General features: G+C 36.1%; 1 protein-coding gene across 10 annotated transcripts in view; it reads left to right on the forward strand.

Annotated features, from left to right (window-relative positions):
• DOP1A (DOP1 leucine zipper like protein A) overlaps nucleotides 1-20,371 on the forward strand; it is a 128,875-nt gene that overhangs the window by 88,173 nt on the left and 20,331 nt on the right. For all 10 annotated transcript variants that reach the window (XM_066254111.1, XM_066254076.1, XM_066254083.1 and 7 more), the window contains 7 exons: nucleotides 1,536-3,525; nucleotides 4,729-4,840; nucleotides 4,954-5,136; nucleotides 7,278-7,403; nucleotides 12,519-12,653; nucleotides 17,121-17,176; nucleotides 18,364-18,468. In XM_066254111.1, the coding sequence (XP_066110208.1) occupies nucleotides 1,536-3,525; nucleotides 4,729-4,840; nucleotides 4,954-5,136; nucleotides 7,278-7,403; nucleotides 12,519-12,653; nucleotides 17,121-17,176; nucleotides 18,364-18,468 (2,707 nt within the window). The remainder of the gene's footprint in view (nucleotides 1-1,535; nucleotides 3,526-4,728; nucleotides 4,841-4,953; nucleotides 5,137-7,277; nucleotides 7,404-12,518; nucleotides 12,654-17,120; nucleotides 17,177-18,363; nucleotides 18,469-20,371) is intronic.

Raw genomic sequence — 20,371 nt, forward strand, 5'->3', positions numbered from 1 at the left:
TTCTCCTCTCTGCATGCACCAGCAGTGCCCATGTGGGCCATGTCAGAATGTGCTTCATCCACGAGCAGCTTAGAGGACTTGGATCTTTCTTATTTGTTGGCTCTCATTTCAGAGGAGTAATCGGCACAGCTTTTGTCAGAGACATTCTTCAGTTTTGATGAAGATAAATACCTTTAGATTTTATTTTGCAATCCTGGTCCTGCAAGGCTTTGCAGATACTTTAAAAGGAATGTATAATCAGCTTATAATGCATATTTATGTTTTATGAGTCATTTTCTTTATCTCTAAAATGGGAATCATAATCCACCTCTCAGGTTGTGTTTATGACATGTTTAGTACAGTGCCTGGCATATTACTTATAAGTGCTTGATAAATACTATTATTATAATGAAATCCACACTTTACAAGCTGTTGAGTGATACCCTCTATAACTGTTTTTCAACCTCTAGTCCATGGACTGGAGGTTGAAAAACCACAGCTCTGTAATATAATGATAATGGCCTGTTAAATTAATTTATTATGTTAGGAACAAAAGAGTCTCACTTGTATCATTTTGTATATCTTGACAATCCTGTGGGGTCAGTAATAAATCAGTAATTTTACCAAGCAGGGAGCTGATACTTAGCTGTGCTTTTTCAAAGGCTTACTGTGGGGAAGTGATGCAAGCTGGAACCAAACCGTCATGCTATTGCATCTGTAGTGTGTTTTCACAGACCCTTGGTTCCTTTCTCTAGCTTCCTTTCCACTGCTTCCCCTGAATCTTCTCGGAAAATGCTCTACCCTACTAACTGCCAGAACTTCTGTGGTATTGCTTTACCTGCCCCAGTTCCTGCCTGTCTACTGAATTCTCATCTCCTCTGAAATCAGTCCCAGACCTCCCTGTGATATCATGATGTTTTCCTCGAAAGTGATAGCATTTGCTTTGCACCACTTGGATGCAGTTAAGCCTTCCACCCTTTCTGAAAGGGTGCAGTCATCACAGTATGCTCTTCACAAAGTATAGAAATAGATGAGTGTATTGGTGATTCCCTACTCTTTCTATGCTCCTATGTCTTTTTCTTCTCTCACCCTCATTGTCTAGGGTTTATTCATACTAGATAATTCAGAAATGTTTTTTTTATTTTATTAAAATTAAGGAGATTATGTTTTTATACTTCCCTTTAGCATAACTTCAGTATCACACAGGAAGGGAAAAACCACTAAAATTTTGAACTGTAGTAACAAAGAATGTCTTATTTGGGGATAAGGGTGAATTTTTATATTTAATCTGTATTGAATGTGCTATTCTGTTTAATCCAGTTGAATAATAGGCCTTTGTTGTTGAATTGGGTTTATTAAATTTTAGTTAATAGTCATCTGCCTAAGTTTGTAGCTTAAAAGGTCTAAAATAGTAATAAAATATGATTTTAGTAGTAAAATAGAAGTAGGTTTTAAAATTAATGATTAAAATTTTGAGTTCAGTTTATATTTCTACATTTTCATTATTTTAATATATTTTATACTTTTTCTTCTTTGCTATTTTTCTCACACACCAGTAAGCCAAGGACAACTCATTGCATCTAAAGGAAATGGTGAAAAGCCGCTTACTGTGGACGAAATAGAGAACTTTAGTCTTACTGTTAACCCATTAAGTGACAGACTTTCCCTTCTAAGTACCAGCAGTGAGACAATTCCGATGGTTGTATCTGATTTCGATCTTCCAGACCAACAGATAGAGATACTTCAGAGTTCTGACTCCGGATGTTCGCAGTCCTCTGCTGGGGACAACCTGAGTTATGAAGTTGATCCTGAAAATGTGAATGCCCAGGAGGATTCTCAAATGCCAAGTGCAGGCTCCCCAGACGCTGATGTTCGGCAGGTGGTGTTTGAACTGATCTGTAAAGTCGTAAATGGCCTTGAAGCAGAATCTGCATCAGTTACTTCTCAGTTAGAAATGGAAGCTATGCCCTCAAAGCACAGTGATGTAGGTCCAGGTGAGGAGGCGATTACAAGTGACGATCAGCCCTCCCAGCAGAGTCAGAGTACTTTGCTGAGTAACGAAAGTTCTCAGTTTCTGTCCTTGTCTGCGGAAGAAGGCCGTGAGTCTGTGGCAAATGGAATCTCCAGAAATAGTTCCTCACCTTGTATTTCGGGATCCATACAGACTCTCCATGACTCTTCTGTTGCTTCCACAGAAACCAAATCTAGACAGAGGAGTCACAGTAGCATTCAGTTCAGCTTCAAAGAAAGATTATCGGAAAAAGTCCCAGAGAAAGAAACAATTGTTAAGGAGTCAGGTAAACAACCAGGAGCAAAACCTAAAGTAAAACTTGCCAGAAAGAAGGATGATGACAAGAAAAAAACTTCAAATGAAAAACTCAAACAAACCAGTGTATTCTTTAGTGATGGTCTGGATTTAGAGAACTGGTATAGCTGCGGAGAGGGAGAGATTTCTGAAATTGAGAGTGACATGGGTTCTCCTGGATCACGGAGCTCTCCCAGTTTCAACATCCATCCTCTCTACCAGCATGTGCTTCTGTATCTTCAGCTGTATGATTCATCAAGAACTCTTTACGCTTTTTCTGCCATCAAAGCCATACTGAAAACTAACCCCATTGCCTTTGTAAATGCCATTTCAACCACTAGTATAAATAATGTGTACACCCCTCAGTTGTCTCTGCTTCAGAATCTGTTGGCCAGACACCGGATTTCTGTCATGGGCAAAGACTTTTATAGTCACATTCCAGTGGACTCAAATCATAACTTCAGGAGTTCTATGTACATAGAAATTCTTATTTCCCTCTGCTTATATTACATGCGTAGCCATTATCCAACACATGTCAAGGTCACTGCACAAGATTTAATAGGCAATCGAAACATGCAGATGATGAGCATAGAAATTTTGACACTTCTCTTTACTGAGCTGGCAAAAGTAATAGAAAGTTCAGCAAAGGGTTTCCCTAGTTTCATCTCTGATATGTTATCTAAGTGCAAAGTTCAGAAAGTAATTCTTCACTGTTTGCTGTCATCTATCTTTAGTGCACAGAAGTGGCACAGTGAGAAAATGGCAGGTAAGAACATGACTGCTGTGGAAGAAGGTTTCTCAGAGGACAGCCTCATCAATTTCTCAGAGGATGAGTTTGACAGTGGTAGCACACTCCAGTCACAACTTCTTAAAGTTCTTCAAAAGCTCATTGTTCTAGAACACTGGGTAATGACTATCCCTGAAGAAAATGAAGCAGGTTTTGATTTTGTTGTATCTGATCTGGAACACATCAGTCCCCATCAGCCCATGACTTCTCTTCAGTATTTGCATGCTCAGCCAATCACAAATCAAGGCATGTTCCTCTGTGCAGTGATACGGGCTTTACATCAACACTGTGCTTGTAAGATGCACCCACAATGGATTGGTTTAATCACATCTACGCTGCCTTACATGGGAAAAGTTCTACAGAGAGTGGTTGTTTCTGTGACACTACAACTTTGCAGAAATTTAGATAATTTAATTCAGCAGTACAAATATGAAACAGGATTATCTGATAGTAGGTAAGAGTTCATTTAACTTTTGTTAACGTTGACATTTATCATATATATGACTGCTTAGAGTTGTCCAGAATGTCAGTCACACTTTGAGTAAGTAAATTAGTGGGTATCAGTAGGTTACAAATAGTATTTTTTTTTTCACAAGGAAGAAAATTCAGCTTGAGGAAGAGTAACAGTAAAACATTCAAGATTGGAAAAAAGAAATTTATGATATTAATTTAAGCAGGCCTTTTTTTTCTGCTAAGGGCTGAAATTAATTATGCTCTTCTTCACTGAACTGACAAACATAATAGAAAGCTCAGCAAAGGGTGTCTCTGGTTTTATGTGATATGTTATGTAAGTGTAAATTAATTTTACACTTAACTAATTTAAAAATAAAAATAATTATTTTCCCATCTGACTTTATATCTTATCTTAGAGGTGAAATTCCATCTGTATCCCAGGCCATGTTTAAAATTTGTCAGCCAGATGGGTTTCTTTTTGTTGTTGTTGTTGTTTTATTTTTTTACAGAGACAGAGAGAGAGTCAGAGTGAGGGATAGACAGGGACAGACAGACAGGAACGGAGAGATGAGAAGCATCAATCATTAGTTTTTTGTTGCGCATTGAGACACCTTAGTTGTTCATTGATTGCTTTCTCATATGTGCCTTGACCGTGGGCCTTCAGCAGACCGAGTAACCCCTTGCTTGAGCCAGCGACCTTGGGTCCAAGCTGGTGAATTTTTGCTCAAACCAGATGAGCCCACGCTCAAGCTGGCGACCTCGGGGTCTCGAACCTGGGTCTTCTGCATCCCAGTCCGATGCTCTATCCACTGCACCACCGCCTGGTCAGGGAAGCCAGATGTTTAGTAGACTGATTTCTGGTTTATCTCCTGTATAACCTCATGACTACATGTAAAATATTTTAAAAACTTCCTGCATCATTTAATATTGATATGCCTGCCTTATACAGTTGCTAGAGACTTACTGGTTATATTTGTTTATTTTATATAGAATTTATTAGCCAACAAGAACTTGAGTATATTTAATATGACTCACTTATTCTATAGATTAGGATTTGAAAGCTCTTAATTCTTTTAGTCATTTATTTATGTAATATTTATTGAGCACTTACTATGTGCTTAGTGCATGATGGACATTTACTGTTGATAAAACATGGACTTTTCTTTCTCAGAACTTATGTTCAAATGATCATATTTTATTTCAGGCCTCTGTGGATGGCATCAATTATTCCACCAGATATGGTTCTTACTCTTTTAGAAGGGATTACAGCTATTATCCATTACTGTTTGTTGGATCCAACTACACAGTATCACCAAGTAAGACTGCACAGATATTTGACTTCTTTAAAAAGGTTATGAGATACACAAGTCTCCATTTATAAGCTTCAGTAAGTGCTGATTTGTCTCCTCCCCTCCCCCAACTTTAATAGCTTTGGGTCAATGTAGACCTAAGACACTTGTTGGAAGCCCGCAGAGGAATCCTCTCAATCCTTCATATGATCATGTCCTCCGTGACACTGCTCTGGAGCATCCTGCATCAGGCTGATTATTCGGAAAAGATGACTGTTGCTGCATCTGCATCTGTTACTACTATTAACCTTGGAGCCACAAAGGTTAGAAATGCACACTTCATCTGGAGCTCAAGAGTCTCTTTGAGCACTTTCTCAAAGATTGTGTTCATTTGTGAATAATTTCTATAGTATTTATGGCACTCTAATCAATAGAGTAATTATCAAATAATTTTAACTGTTTTATTGAAATATGACATCATAAAAGTCGCCAATTTAAAGTACATACAATATAATTTTTAAAAATAAATTTACAGAGGAGTGAAACTATCACCACAGTCCAGTTTTCAAAGCTGTCTTTCACCACAGTTTCCTCACGCCCTTTTACAGTCATTCCCTGTCCCGAACCCTAACCTTGAACTATTCATCTCTTTCTTCTATATATTGGTTTCCTTTTTCTCAGCATATTGTATAAATGGAAACACATTATTTGGTCTTTTGTATTTAGCTTCTTCCATATGATATGATGTTTTTGAGGTTTATTCATACCTTAAACTTTGGTCCTTTTCTAAAGGCATTTTAAGTTGACATTTTATATGCAAACCCTCCTGGAAAAGAATATAGCAATATGTACAAAGAGCTTGAAAATTTTTAGTCTTTTACCTAGTAATTAATTCTAAAGTAAGCAATATTATGCAAAGATATTTATAAGACATTTATGATATCCTCATTTAATGGCAAAGATTCTAAACAGCAAGAAAATGGTTGAATAAATCATCCTTTAGTGTCACATTATATAGCTACTAATAATTGTGCTTTTAACAAATTATTAAAGAATGAAAAAATGCTTTAAAGTTTAGTGAAACAGAGATACTACTTAATTGAACAAATACTGCGTTTCTAGTTATGTAGAATAAATTTCTCTGCAGAAAAAGTAATAAAGTTTATGTGTTAATAGTGATTATCTAAGAATGATCAAATTAATGGTTATTTAAAAAATACTTTTATACCTGACCAGGTGGTAGTGCAGTGGATAGAGTGTCGGACTGGGACCCAGGTTCAAAACCCTGAGGTTGCCGGCTTGAGCGCGGACTCACTAGCTTGAGTTGCAAGGTCACTCACTGGCTTGAGCCCAAAGGTCACTGGCTTGAAGCCTAAGATCACTGGCTTGAGCAAGGGGTTACTTGCTCTGCTGTAGCCCCCCACCTCCAGTCAAGGCACATATAAGAAAGCAATCAGTGAACAACTAAGGTGCCCCAACAAAGAACTGATACTTCTCATCTCTCTCCCTTCTTGTCTGTCCCTATCGGTCCCTCTCTCTGTCTCTGTCACACACACACAAAAATAAACTTTTATATGTTTTTTAAATTTTCTGTTTATATTTAAAAAAAATTATATGTATTTTTAAAAGTGTGTTATGCTATATTAGTTGTTAAAATGACATTTCCTCTGTTACCCAGACCTGAGTTGCTAGATTTGTGAGTCATAGGAACACATCTGAAATTAGGCAGAAGGGAATGGTGAAAATCATGAGAAAATTTTGTCTAAGTACTGGTACTTGAATTAAACTCTGCTTTTCTTCTTTGTTTAATTCACTTAGAAGTAAAACATCTCCTCCTGGCCACTTTCCTTTTAAAAGCTCTCTACATTCAATGTAATTGCATTTCATGTACAGTTGCCCCTTCAAGCACACCAGGGTTGGGGGTGTTGATCCCAAGTGCATTTGAAAATTTGTCTATAACTTTTGACTGCCCCAAAACTTAAGTTTTCTCTCACTATCCATGGGTAATTGGTTCTAGTACCATTTCCCCCTCCATGGATTTAAAAATTTGTGGATATTCAAGTACCCTGTATAAAGTGGCACAGATCAATGCACACAGTGAGTCCTACACATCCATGGACTCCCAACCACAGATGGAAAATGGCAGGTATTTATTGGGAAAAAATTCATGTGTTACTGGACCCTAGCAGTTCAAACCCTTGATCAAGGGTCAACTATGTTGTGTTTTCTATCATCTCATTACACGAATTAGAGTCTTGCATTTAGCTGATTATTTGTTGTCATATTATGGGTTTGTTTGTTTTTCTTTTAGAATTAAAATAATTATGATTGCATCTCTTAACATGATTAAAGTTTTCTATACTATTATTTAGGTAGTAATATATATTATTTCAAGAAGAAAAAGTACAGTTTAGTTATTAATACTTTCATGATTTTTAATTCACTTGTCATTTATTTGTTTTAGAATTTGAGACAGCAGATTCTTGAATTATTGGGGCCCATTTCAATGAACCATGGTGTTCACTTTATGGCTGCCATTGCATTTGTATGGAATGAAAGAAGACAGAACAAAAACACCAACAGGACCAAAGTACGTGTTTTAGCTTTTCTATTTAGTAAACATTTGGTATGTATAGTAAGTACTTAACATCAACAATGAGTTTTTGGAACTGTGGTAAAGCCACATATAATTAAACCAATTTTACCATAGGCTAACTGATATAAACAAGAGTTCCTACAATATCTCACCAATGTTATAATGAGATGACATTGAACAAAATGATGTCATTCAAGGACCTGCTGTACAGGCTAATTTTTGACTCTCCGTTAGTTGCAAAAGGGTTGAAATGGTATGCATAAGTAGAAAAGCAACAGTTTGTGTACCAGTTTAGGTAATGACTTGTTGCCTAAATTTCTTTAGTATAAAAGGTATTATTTTATATAAAATGATAAATTAGTATTATATTAAAACTATAGGTGTATTTAAATAGTAATGTAAAATGAATCTTTTAAGTGCTAGTTATTCAGGGTACAAAGCAAGGATATGGAGAAAAATTTTTATTTTCACTACTGTTTCATTATGCCATGATAGTTTAAATCGTTTGTTTCTAAATGTAATTTATATATTGGTTTTGACTGGGTTGTATGTGTGAAAACTTCACTTTGAAAGCTCATTAAAAGTGTTCTGTATTAGAAATAAATAGTGGGCCCTGGCCAGTTGGCTCAGTGGTAGAGCATCAGTCTGCCATGTGGATGTCCCATGTTTGATTCCCAGTCACGGCACACAGAAGAAAGGACCAGCTGCTTCTCTACCTCTTCCCCCTTCACACGCTCTCTTTCTCTCTCTCCCCTTCCCTCTCCTTCAGCCATGGCTAGATTGGTTCAAACATATCAGCCCTGGACACAGGATGGTTCCATGGAGCCTCTGCCTCAGGCATTAAAAATAGCTCGGTTGCAAGCATGGCCATAGATGGGCAGAGTTTCGTCCTAAGATGGGGATTGACAGGTGAATCCCAGTTGGGGCACATTTGGGAGTCTGTCTTTCTACTTCTCCTTCTCTCACTTGGAAAAAGAAGAAGAAAAAATAGAAAGATATAGTGATTATTAGAATATTAAGGCTACTAAGTTTACATTCACACAAGATATTGATTTGTCTAGCTAAACATTTCTGATGTTATTTTTATGCTGGTTTCATATTACATTTATGCTGATATTTCTAAAGAAATAAAATAAATATTTCATTTATAGGACATTATTTTGCATGTCAGGATTGAATAGATGATATTACATTGGACAGAATTGAACTCTTGGACTATTTAAAAGCAGTAAACTAATATTTGACAAAAGAGGCAAGAATATACAATAGGGTAAAGATAGTCTACTCAATAAATGGTTCTCGGAAAACTGAACTGATACATGGAAAAGAATGAAACTAGACCACCTCCTTGCACTATATAAAACAATAAACAACATGAATTAAAGACTTAAATGTTAGACTGGAAACATGAAAAAACCTAGGAAACATAAGCAATAAAATTTTGGACATTTCTCTTAGCAATATTTTTTCTGATATATCTCCTTGGACAGGGGAGAGAAGAGAAAAAATAAACAAATTTGATTACATAAAATTAAAAGGGTTTTGCACAGCAAAGGAAACCATCAAAACAAAAAATGAAAGACAGCCCACTAAATGAAGGAACATATTCACCAGTGATACATATGATAAAGGGTTAATATCCAAACTTTATAAAGAAGTCATACACCAAAAAATACAAAGAATCCAATTTAAAAATGGGCAACGGGTCTGAATAGACATTTCTCCAAAGAGGACATACAGATGGCCAATAGCCATGAAAAGATGCTCAACATCAGTGTCAGAGAAATGCAAATCAAAACCACAATAAGATGTCAGCTCACACCCCTCAGAATGGCTGTCATCAAAAATAAACAGACAGTAATGATGGCAAAGATGTGGAGAAAAGGGAATGCTCATGTACTGTTGATAGAAGTGCAGGTTTTTGCAGTCACTATAGAAAACAGTAGGGAAGTTCCTCAGAAAAATTAAAATGAAACTACCTTATAACCCAGCAATTCCACTTCTAGGTATATAGCTGAAGAATCTCAAAACACTAATTTGAAAGATTATATGTTCATTGTAACATAATTTATAATAGCCAAGCTATGGAAACAGCCCAAGTGCCCATCAATAGATGACTGGATAAAAAAGCACTGATACATATATACAATGAAATATTACTCGGCCATATAAAGGAACAAAATCTTTTTTTTTTTTTATAAATTTTTATTAATGGTAATGGGATGACATTAATAAATCAGGGTACATATATTCAAAGAAAACATGTCTAGGTTATTTTGTCATTAAATTATGTTGCATACCCCTCGCCCAAAGTCAGATTGTCCTCCGTCACCCTCTATCTAGTTCTCTGTGCCCCTCCCCCTCCCCCTAACTCTCTCCCTCCCTCCCTCACATGTCCTCCCTCCCCCCACCCCTGGTAACCACCACACTCTTGTCCATGTCTCTTAGTCTCGTTTTTATGTTCCACCAATGTATGGACTCATGTAGTTCTTGTTTTTTTCTGATTTACTTATTTCACTCTGTATAATGTTATCAAGATCCCACCATTTTGCTGTAAATGATCTGATGTCATCATTTCTTATGGCTGAGTAGTATTCCATAGTGTATATGTGCCACATCTTCTTTATCCAGTCTTCTATTGAAGGGCTTTTTGGTTGTTTCCATGTCTTGGCCACTGTGAACAGTGCTTCAATGAACATGGGGCTACATGTGTCTTTACGTATCAATGTTTCTGAGGTTTTGGGGTATATACCCAGTAGAGGGATTGCTGGGTCATAAGGTAGTTCTATTTGCAGTTTTTTGACATTTGCAAAATCATGGATGGACCTACAGGATATGTATTACACTCAGTGAAAAAAGTCAGAGAAAGACAGTTTCATATAATTTTACTAATATGTGGAATCTAAAGAATAATGTAAATGAACAAACAAAACAGAAACAGACTCATAGATACAGAGAACAGACTTATGAATCCCAGAGGGGAGGGGAGTTGGGGGACTGGATGAAAAAGGTGATGAGATTAGTAAGTACGGATCTAGAGCTAGAGAATTGTCATGCAGGATGTAAAGTACGGCATAAGGAATATAGTCAGTAATGTTATAACTGTGGTATTGATGGAAACTAGATTTATTGGGGTGATCTCTTAGTTTAAGAATAGAAAGACAACAATTAACAGTAACATGACAAAAAGCTTCTAATATGATAGACAAAGACCAGAACAACTAGATTTTTTTTAAAAATCAAAAGAATCAGTGCAGGTAACAGAAGAAGATATAAAGAATAATAATGTCCTTCAATAATTGAAACCATATTGCATGCATAAAATAAGAACAGACTTCAAGAAAGATAATTACAGCCTGACCTGTGGTGGCGCAGTGGATAAAGCATCGACCTGGAAATGCTGAGGTCGCCGGTTCAAAACCCTGGGCTTGCTTGGTCAAGGCACATATGGGAGTTGATGCTTCCAGCTCCCCCCCTTCTCTCTCTCTGTCTCTCTCCTTTCTCTCCCTTTCTGTCTCTTTCTCCTCTCTAAAAATGAATAAAATAAAAATTAAAAAAATATATTATAAAAAAAAGAAAGATAATTACAAAAATTTTTTTAAATTGGATTTTAAATTTTATATCAGAAGCAAAACATAAGGGTAACAAACAAAAGGAACAAATATCAGAAATAAAATGTAAATTTGAAGAGATGGAAAATGAGAAAAAGGAAGTGATACTGGAGGTTCAATATCTTTTTGCAGAAAGAAAGATCAGAAAAAATGAGAGGAAAAAGTATCAAAGAAATAGTACAAGAAAATCCCCTCAAGAGTTACTGTGAAAAGAGATCTACACAAAAATTAGCACATGATTTTAGGACACTGGATTTAAAGAGACTGTGAAAATCTAACGAGAAAATATTGGCCATCTTCACTGGAGACTTGTCAATAGCAACCCTGGAAATGGTGATGGGAAAATTGGTTTCACCAATAATTCTATACCCAGCCAAACTGTCACTCAAGGTGTTTTGAACCATGCAATATCTCAAAACAAACAAACAAAAACCCATAAATTCCCCCTTTCTTAGATACAGGAAGATGCATTTTCACCAGAGGAGGAGTAAGCCAAGAAGGAAATACACATGGAATCCGAGTAATAGGGATTCTGCCACAAGAAAAGGAAAGGGAATCTCTAGGCTGATGGTTACAGGAGAGGTATCAAGAAGATAAATGTGTAGCGTAACAATCCTGGAGAGTACCAACACAAGACATAATAGAAAGACATTGTACAAATGTATCAAGAGAAAAAGGAGAGGAAAAAAGCAGGAGGAAAGCTAGAAGATTGTTTGAATTTCATTAGAGGAGATTTACAGTTGCTGGAGAATTTAGGAGGAATTTGTGATAGAAAAAAGAAAAGAACAATGAAAGCAGTTTTTTTTAATTATTCATTTTTATTAGAAAGATGAGAGGGATAGAAAGAGAGAGAGGAAAGAGATAGAGCAGGGAGGAGCAGGAAACATCAACTCCCATATGTGCCTTGACCAGGCAAGCCCGGAGTTTCGAACCAGCAACCACAGCATTCCAGATTGATGCTTTATCCACTGTGCCACCACAGGCCAGGCAAAACCAATTTTTATGAGAAGAAAAATGCAATGATAGTACAATATACAGAGCAACTATAAGGCAGGTGACCACTGGAGGTTGATTTAAGCAAAATTATGATATAACTATGTTGGGAGGATAGGGAGAAAAGTGTGTGAACTCAATCATTGTCTTCTAAAGTAGGAAGTCAGTAGGTAATATCTAAAATTGAAAAAGAAAGTGAAATAGGTAAAAAATAATAGTAGTGTGTATTGTCCAGAAATAATAGAAAAGAACTAAGAGTTGAGCATGGTTGCTTTGGGACATAAGAAGGGATAGGGTACTACAATTTTTTTATTACCAGGTTTATTGTCCTAAAAAATGGATATACGTGTATTATTAATAAAAAAAATTTACCAAAAGTATAATCAAGGGACTTGAAAAATCCCTTATATTAATAAGAAGCCATATAATATTCTATCAATTCTATGACTTCTTTTAAAAGAATTTGTACACACTAGATATATAAATGCTATGATGTGTCATCCAGGTTATTCCTGCAGCCAGTGAAGAACAGCTTTTACTGGTAGAGCTGGTTCGCTCAATCAGTGTCATGAGAGCAGAAACTGTTATACAGACTGTGAAAGAAGTTTTAAAGCAGCCTCCAGCCATAGCAAAAGACAAGGTAAGAAGATATTTCTTTAGCTTTTGTTTACAGTTCTATTTCAAAAATGATGCTGGTAGGTAAGGTGTTTTGTTTTTGTACAATAATCTACTTTTAGCAGAGATAAATGCATGTGGCACTCTGCCATAATAAAAGCAGTTATCAATGACTTACTATTGATAATGATAATTCTATAATTATATAATTCTATAGCCATTGGAAAACAGTTGACTGCTCATATCTCTCTGTATGTACATCTAAGACAGTCAAGAGCTGTGTGATCTAATTCTTTTGCAAGGTTTTTTGTCCTTTAAAGGAAGAACACAGAAGTCAGAGCTCAAGGTCTGCTTACATCAGTTGTTGACTATCTCAGTTTCTTTTTTGCTTTCTCTTCAGAATGAATCTCACTTTCTCTTTTTGCTAAATTATTCAATTACTGTTTATATGTAATAGTATTTTGTATTAGTTTCAGGTATACAGCATAGTAGTAAGTGTCCCCCCCTAATATTTCCAGTTATATAACCTGACATCACACATAGTTATTACAATATTATTGACTATGATCCCATATGCTGTAATTTACATCCCCATGACTATTTTGTAACTACCAATTTGTACTTCTCAATCTTTTCACCTTTTTCACCCAGTCCCATAACCTACCTCCCCTCTGGCAATCATAAATCTGTTCTCTTTGAGTCTGTTTCTGTTTTGTTTATTTGTTTACATTGTTCTTTAGATTCCACACATTAGTAAAATAATATGGTAATTAATTCTTTCTCTGACTGACTTTACTGAGTGTAATACCCTGTAGGTTCTTCCATGCTGTTGCAAATGTTAAGATTTCCTTCCTTTATATGGCCGAGTAGTATTTCATTGTATATATGTACCATGCTTTTTTATCTACTCATCTGTTGATGAGCACTTGGGTTGTTTCCATAGCTTGGCTATTGTAAATAACACTGCAGTGAACATATACTCTTTCAAATTAGTATTTTGAGTTTCTTCAGATATATACCCAGAAGTGGAATCACTGGGTCATAAGGTAGTTCATTTTAATTTTTTTTTGAGGAACTTCCCTACAGTTTTTTACAGTGGCTGCACCAATTTGCACTCAGACCAACAGTACATGAGAGTTCCCTTTTCTCCACATCCTCGCCAACACTTAATGTCTGTTGATTTACTGATGATAGCCATTCTGACAAGTGTGAGGTGATGGGCTCTTTGTGGTTTTAATTTGCCTTTCTCTGATGATACTGATGTTGAGCATCTTTTCATATGTCTATTGGCCATCTGTATGTCCTCTTTGGAGAAGTGTCTACTTGAGTCTTCTGCCCATTTTTTAATTGGATTGCTTGTTTATTTGGTGTTTACTTGTATTTGGATATTAACCCCTTATCATAGCTATCATTGGTGAGTATCTTCTCCCATTCCATAGGTTGTCTTTTGGGGTTTTTTGATGATTTCCTTTGCTGTGCAAAAACTTTTTAGTTTGATGTAGTCCCATTTGTTTTAAGTTTTCTTTTGTTTGCACAAAGAGATGTATCACAAATGTTACTAAGAGAAATGTCTTAGATTTTACTGCCTATGTTTTCTTTTAGGTGTTTTATGGTTTTGAGTCCTATATTTAAGTCTTTAATCCATTTATTCTCAAATTTGCTGTAAGAAGGTGTTCTAGTTTCTTTTTTTGCATGCATCCGTGCAAATTTCTCAATGCCATTTATTGAATAGACTGTCTTTACCCTGTTTTATGTTTTTGCCTCCTTTGTCAAACATTAATTGACCATATAGGTATGGGTATGTTTTCGGTCTCTCTATTCTGTTAATTGACTTTATATGTATGTTTTTATGCCATCACCATTCTCTTTTGATTACTATGGCCTTGTAGTGTAGTTTGATATCAGGTAGCATGATTCCTTCAACTTTTTGTCCTTGTTTCTCAAGATTGCTGGGGCTATTTGTGGTCTTTTGTGGTCCCATATAAATTTTGGAATTGTTCTATTTATGTGAAGTATGTCATTGGTGTTTTGATATTAATTGCTCTGAATCTGTAGAATGCTTTGTGTAGTATAGACATTTTATTTTAGCAATGTTAATTCTTCCTATCCATGAGCACAGTGTATGTATGCTTCAATTTATTTGTCTCTTCTTCAGTTTCTTGTAATTTCCCAAATACAAGTCTTTTATGTCTTTGGTTAAACTTATTCCTGGGTATTTTTTATGTGATTTTAATTGGCATTGTTTTTTTTAGTTTTCTTTTCTGGTAGTTTATTATTAGCGTATAAAAATGCAGCCAATTTCTGGATATATATTTTGTATCCTGCTACTTTACTGAATTTATTCTAGTAGTTTTTTGGTGGGTTATTTAAGGTTCTCTATATACAATATCATGTTATCTGCAAATAATGACAGTTTTGCTTATTTTCCATTTTGGATGCCTATTATTTCTTCTTCTTGTCTGATTGCTGTGGCTAAGACTTCCAGTACTATGTTGAATAAGAGTGCAGAAAATGGGATTCCATGTCTTGCTCCTTGAAATCAATCTCCAAATTCTATAAATTTTCAATTTTTTGCCATAACCTTATTTCTGGTCAGTTTCATTTCTTAACCATGTATAAAACTGATTTCCAAGAGCTATAGAAAATGAATAATACAGTCTCTGCACTCAGTGTGTTGTCTCTAATTAGGCAGACATAAAAGTCTAGAAATAGTAAAATTATGGACTTCTTTACTTTTTATGCTCTTTGTTCTAGTGATACTAAGATGTCATATTTTCTTAGAAAATGTTTATCAACTGCAAACATTTAAACCATTCAAAAGAGACCCAATTGCACCCATAAAAGATTATATATATATATCTGAAAATGTTTAATTATTTCTTCTTTTATCATTTTCTTGAATTGCCAATGAGAAAAGTGTGCTTGCATGTGTCAGTAGCCAGTGTCCTTGACTTTTTGTGATAGAGACAGATAGGTACAGAGAGAGGGACAGATAGAGACAGACAGGAAGGGAGAGAGGTAAGAAGCATCAATTCTTCATTACAGCTCCATAGTTGTTCAGTGTTTGCCTTCTCATATGTGCCTTGTCCAGGGGGCTACAGCAGAGTGAGTAACCCCTTGCTCAAGCCAGCAACCTTGAGCTCAAGCCAGCAACCATGGGGTCATGTCTATGATCCCATGCTCAAGCCAGTGACCCCGCACTCAAGCTCGTGAGCCCGCACGCTCAAGCCAGATGAGCCTGCACTCAAGCCAATGACCTTGGTGTTTCAAATCTGGGTCCTCTGCATCCCAGTTTGATGCTCTAACCACTGCGCCACTGCCTGGTCAGGCCTTAACTTTTTAATAATTCCCTTATTCTTCTGAAATCACCTCTTGGGAATTTGTGATAGGGTTTTAATTTTCCTTTAAAAGCTCAATTAAGCATAACATTTTGATCATCTACTTGTACCAGGCATTGGGCTAAGTGTGTAGGATATTAAAGCAAGAGAAAATATTACACATACCTACCCCCACCTGCTGCTCCTCTGTTTTCCATCAACTTAGTTCTGAATAGATTAGATCAGAGGTCAGGAACCTATGGCTCAAGAGCCAGATGTGGCTCTTTTGATGGCTGCATCTGGCTCACAGACAAATCTTTAATAAAAGAAAATAATAACATTAAAAATATAAAACATTCTCATGTATTACAATTCATTCATTTCCTACCGCTTATGTTCATGGTTGCAGGTGGCTAGAGCCAATCACAGCTGTCCTCCGGGACAACACCAAATTTTTATTGGATAATGCGTAATGTACACCGGTCGTTGTATGGCTCTCACAGAATTACATTTTAAAATATGTGGTGTACATGAGTCTCTCAGCCAAAAACGTTTCCGACCCCTGGATTAGATACTTGATTTTTCTTTGTGATATAAACTTTAAGAGACTAGTTGCTACTAAAAGGAACAAATTATTAAATGTCAATTGTCATCAGTTTCATTTTCTTGCCTATTATTAATTTATAAGGACAGGTATTTCTTTTATATATTTCATTCAGCACAATGTTTAGTTAAGGACTATGCACATTTTAGGCTATTAGGCATTGTTCTGAAATTTGGCTTACTATGCTGATTTAACAGAAAGGTGTGGTAAAATAGATTAAAAGCACAATTTTTTATGTTAAAAAAACATAATTCTGATAGCATTAATCAAGCATAAGCTGATTAAAACTAGTTTTTAGTATAAATGGACCATTTGAAAGTAATAGTTGGAGTGGTGCAGGGAAAATTGAGAAACTTTCTATTCCTTCCATGCATTTTCAATTTTTTAAGTAGCTCTTGGTTCTTTCCCTACTAAACAGAAGAGAGTTGCCTTTTTTTTATTACAAACTTGTGTTTGATTTTTTTTTTTGTTTTTAATTAAAAATTGGCAGTGTAATACAGAGTAGTTGCAACAATGAAAAAGTAAAGGCAGCATTTTTCTTCACTGTAAAAATGATTTCTTTTGTTTATAGAAACATCTTTCTTTGGAAGTCTGCATGCTTCAGTTTTTCTATGCTTATATTCAAAGGTAAGATAACTGATGTGGATCTCTCCTTACTGCATTAGCAATGTCTAAGGGTTAGGAAATATGGGAGAAAGCACCTGAATTATTTCAAGAGGTTGCTGTTTTTTCCCCTAAAAGAATAAGTGCTAGAAAAAGAAAACCATTGTTTGTGGATATATTAATGCAAGTCATTGGATATCTTGCAACTGCACCACCACAGGTCAGGCCAACATTGGACATCGTAATGACCCATCCATACATATCCGACAGACATAAAAACCTAGGTGCATTTAAGATACACTGGATATTAAAACACTAAATTGTAAGAAAATAATTTAAATATAAATGAAAAGTTTGATTCTACTATTGAAACCATGCCTTTTGGCAGTGAATTTATTATTAATTTGATATAGGTGAACATGGGGTAGCCTGACATGATTTTTTTAAATGTTGAAATGATATGGAAGTACCATTTTGTTAGGGACGTTCCAGTTTTGCATTTAACTAATCCCTGAATAGAAAGTTAATTAACTTCAGTTTTGGTAAACTTCCTATTGGAGAACCTGAATCCTAATCTTCCCCTACAGGGTAATTCAGTTTTAATAACCCAACGTAGCATCATTTTGTGATCTATGACTGACATTTGTAAAGTTAGGTTGTGTAGTGTATTAAAATTGGTTGTGACTGCCTAAAATTTGCACTTAGACACATAAAGGTGTTAGGATTAAGATCAGACTGAAACAAAGACACTCTTAATTTCTCTCGAGGTGAGAAACTGATGAGCAGGGTAGATGAACAGGTCTCCTTTAGATGAGACAAAGTCATAGGTGAAGGAAAAAGAACTAATAGTGGAGAGAAATGGAGAGAATAGGATAGGATGGAGTAGGTGACTATGATGTTAGTAATGAACCTGAGATTTTAATTGTATTTTACTTTTGAGAGTCCATATGTTAAAAATTGGGGTTTATATAGCAATATTTCTAGACTAATAAGTCATACTGGGTATTTTAAATGGATTTGATGTTCTTTTTATAAAACATTAGTAGAAAAAAATAAAGGTTTTAGGAATTTTCTATCATAGTCTATAAAAATTTAAGGAATGTTTCAGAGAAACTAGTAGGAAAATTTGTTAAAGACTGCTAGAGAATACAAAGAAAAGTTTACTATGGACTTGCATATATGTATATATTAAATATATATTTATCTTGCAGAATTCCTGTGCCCAATTTAGTGGATAGCTGGGCATCACTCTTGATCCTACTGAAAGACTCTATACAACTGAGTCTTCCAGCCCCAGGGCAGTTTCTTATACTTGGGTAAGCTATTTTGCTTAAAAATATTATTTTCAATAAAAGAAGAATATTTATCATCATAATTGCTGTATATGAGGTGTTTTGGGTGACCATGTGATCTCTCTACCTTCTCATAGAATTCTGAAGGTATAAAACTAGATGTATATAACATGAGGCCTATAAATAAAGAGGATGGGGGGTGGGGAGGGACCAATATGTGTTTATACATATACAGAATTAAATGAGCTAATGTAAAACTTACAAAAGTTAGCTAGTGAAAAGGTTAATGTGGGATTTAAAAGGGAGGGGGTGACTAAGATAGCTGAGGTTGAATTTCATAGAAGAAGGTCATTTGAGTTGAAGGCCCTGGGCATAAACTGGCTTGGGAAAGTTATTTTCCTGATGTGTGTTAATAGTTTGTATGATTATTTGATAAATTCCATTCACCCTTACTTAACTGCGAACACCATGATTTCATGGACAGTGTTTGTGTTTTGCTCACCATTGTTATTGGTTCACAGTAAATACTTGCTCCATGAATGGAGACAGTAGAAGTAGAAAGCCTTCTTTCTGGTAGGAGACAGGAATGGAAGGTGTACTGGGGCAAGGTGTCTTGTCTGGTCTGATTGTACGGTAGGGCACAGGCAATAGAATAGGGGTGAGGGTTGATTGAAAAGGGAGATGGCAGCTGGATGGAGAAGGATTGTTGCATTTTAGCTTAAGAAATTTGGTCTTGGACAGGGGCTGGGAGTGATTGCAGGTTTTGAGGAGAAACATGACTGACAAGTTAGTAGGAGGATGGATAGGAATTCTGTTTCAAGTGGGGAGGGGAGGGAGTGTGAACTACTGTTGGGAGTGAAAGAACAGGACAAAGAAGGAAAATGTGTCAGTAAAGGAGATAGAAAAGCAAATATCAGAAAGTGAGAAGAAAGTCAGATATATTCAGTGTTGTAAAAAGCAGAGAAGTTGAAAGCATGAGTAATACCGTAGGAGACATTAAGGAAGATGAGGACTAATAAGAGTCTATAACTGATGAATTGGAGAGGATTGGTGACGGAGGGGAGAGGGGTTTGGCAAGGTAGTAAGCACAGAAGTGAACAGCAGAAGGTTAGAATAGGAAAGCAAGTGTGGCTGCTTCTTTGGAGAAATTTTATGAAAAGAATGAAATGATATGGGGCAAGAGAAAATATGACTTGAAAGGCATGATTAATGGTAAGGAAGACCTGAGGATGTTGAGTTGTTACTAGCAAAGATTCTGAGTTGTACTCTGCCTCGGTACAAATCACAGCTCCTTTACTTCTTAGCTGCGTGCCCTTGGGCAGGTTATTTAACCTCTCCGTCTGAAAAATGGGGATGATAATGTGCCTGTCATAAAGTTAGTATGAGGATTAAATGAGTTAAATATTTGTTAAATTTTTAGAATAGTGCATGGCTAATCATGTTATGCAAGTGGAAAGTAATAGGAGATTCTAGAGAGAAGGGAGCTCACTGATGGCACCAGATTCCAGAGACAGCGGGAGGGGATGGAGAGCAGTGAATGGCAGCAGGTATAAGAGTGGGAAAGGATGCATTTTCTCTAAGACTTTGCCATTCAAAATCGATCCTTCAATCAGCAGTGTTGGAATCACTGGGGAGCTTGTTAGAAATGTGGAATCTCAGGCTCTACCCAGATCCCTGTCAGAATCTGCATTTTAAAAAATTTTTATTTATTGCTTTTTAGAGAGAGGAGGAGGGAGAGAGAGAGCAACATCAATTCATTGTTCCACTTATTTATGCCATCACTGGTTGATTCTTGTCTGTGCCCTGACCTGAGGACCCAACCCCAACCTTGGCGTGTCAGGACGATACTCGAACCAACTGAGCTACTGAGCCAGGGCCAGAACCTGCAGTTTAACAGGACTCCCAAGTGATTTGAGTACACACTAAA

Source organism: Saccopteryx bilineata, chromosome 1 (genome assembly GCF_036850765.1).
Source record: "Saccopteryx bilineata isolate mSacBil1 chromosome 1, mSacBil1_pri_phased_curated, whole genome shotgun sequence".
NCBI lineage: Eukaryota > Metazoa > Chordata > Mammalia > Chiroptera > Emballonuridae > Saccopteryx > Saccopteryx bilineata.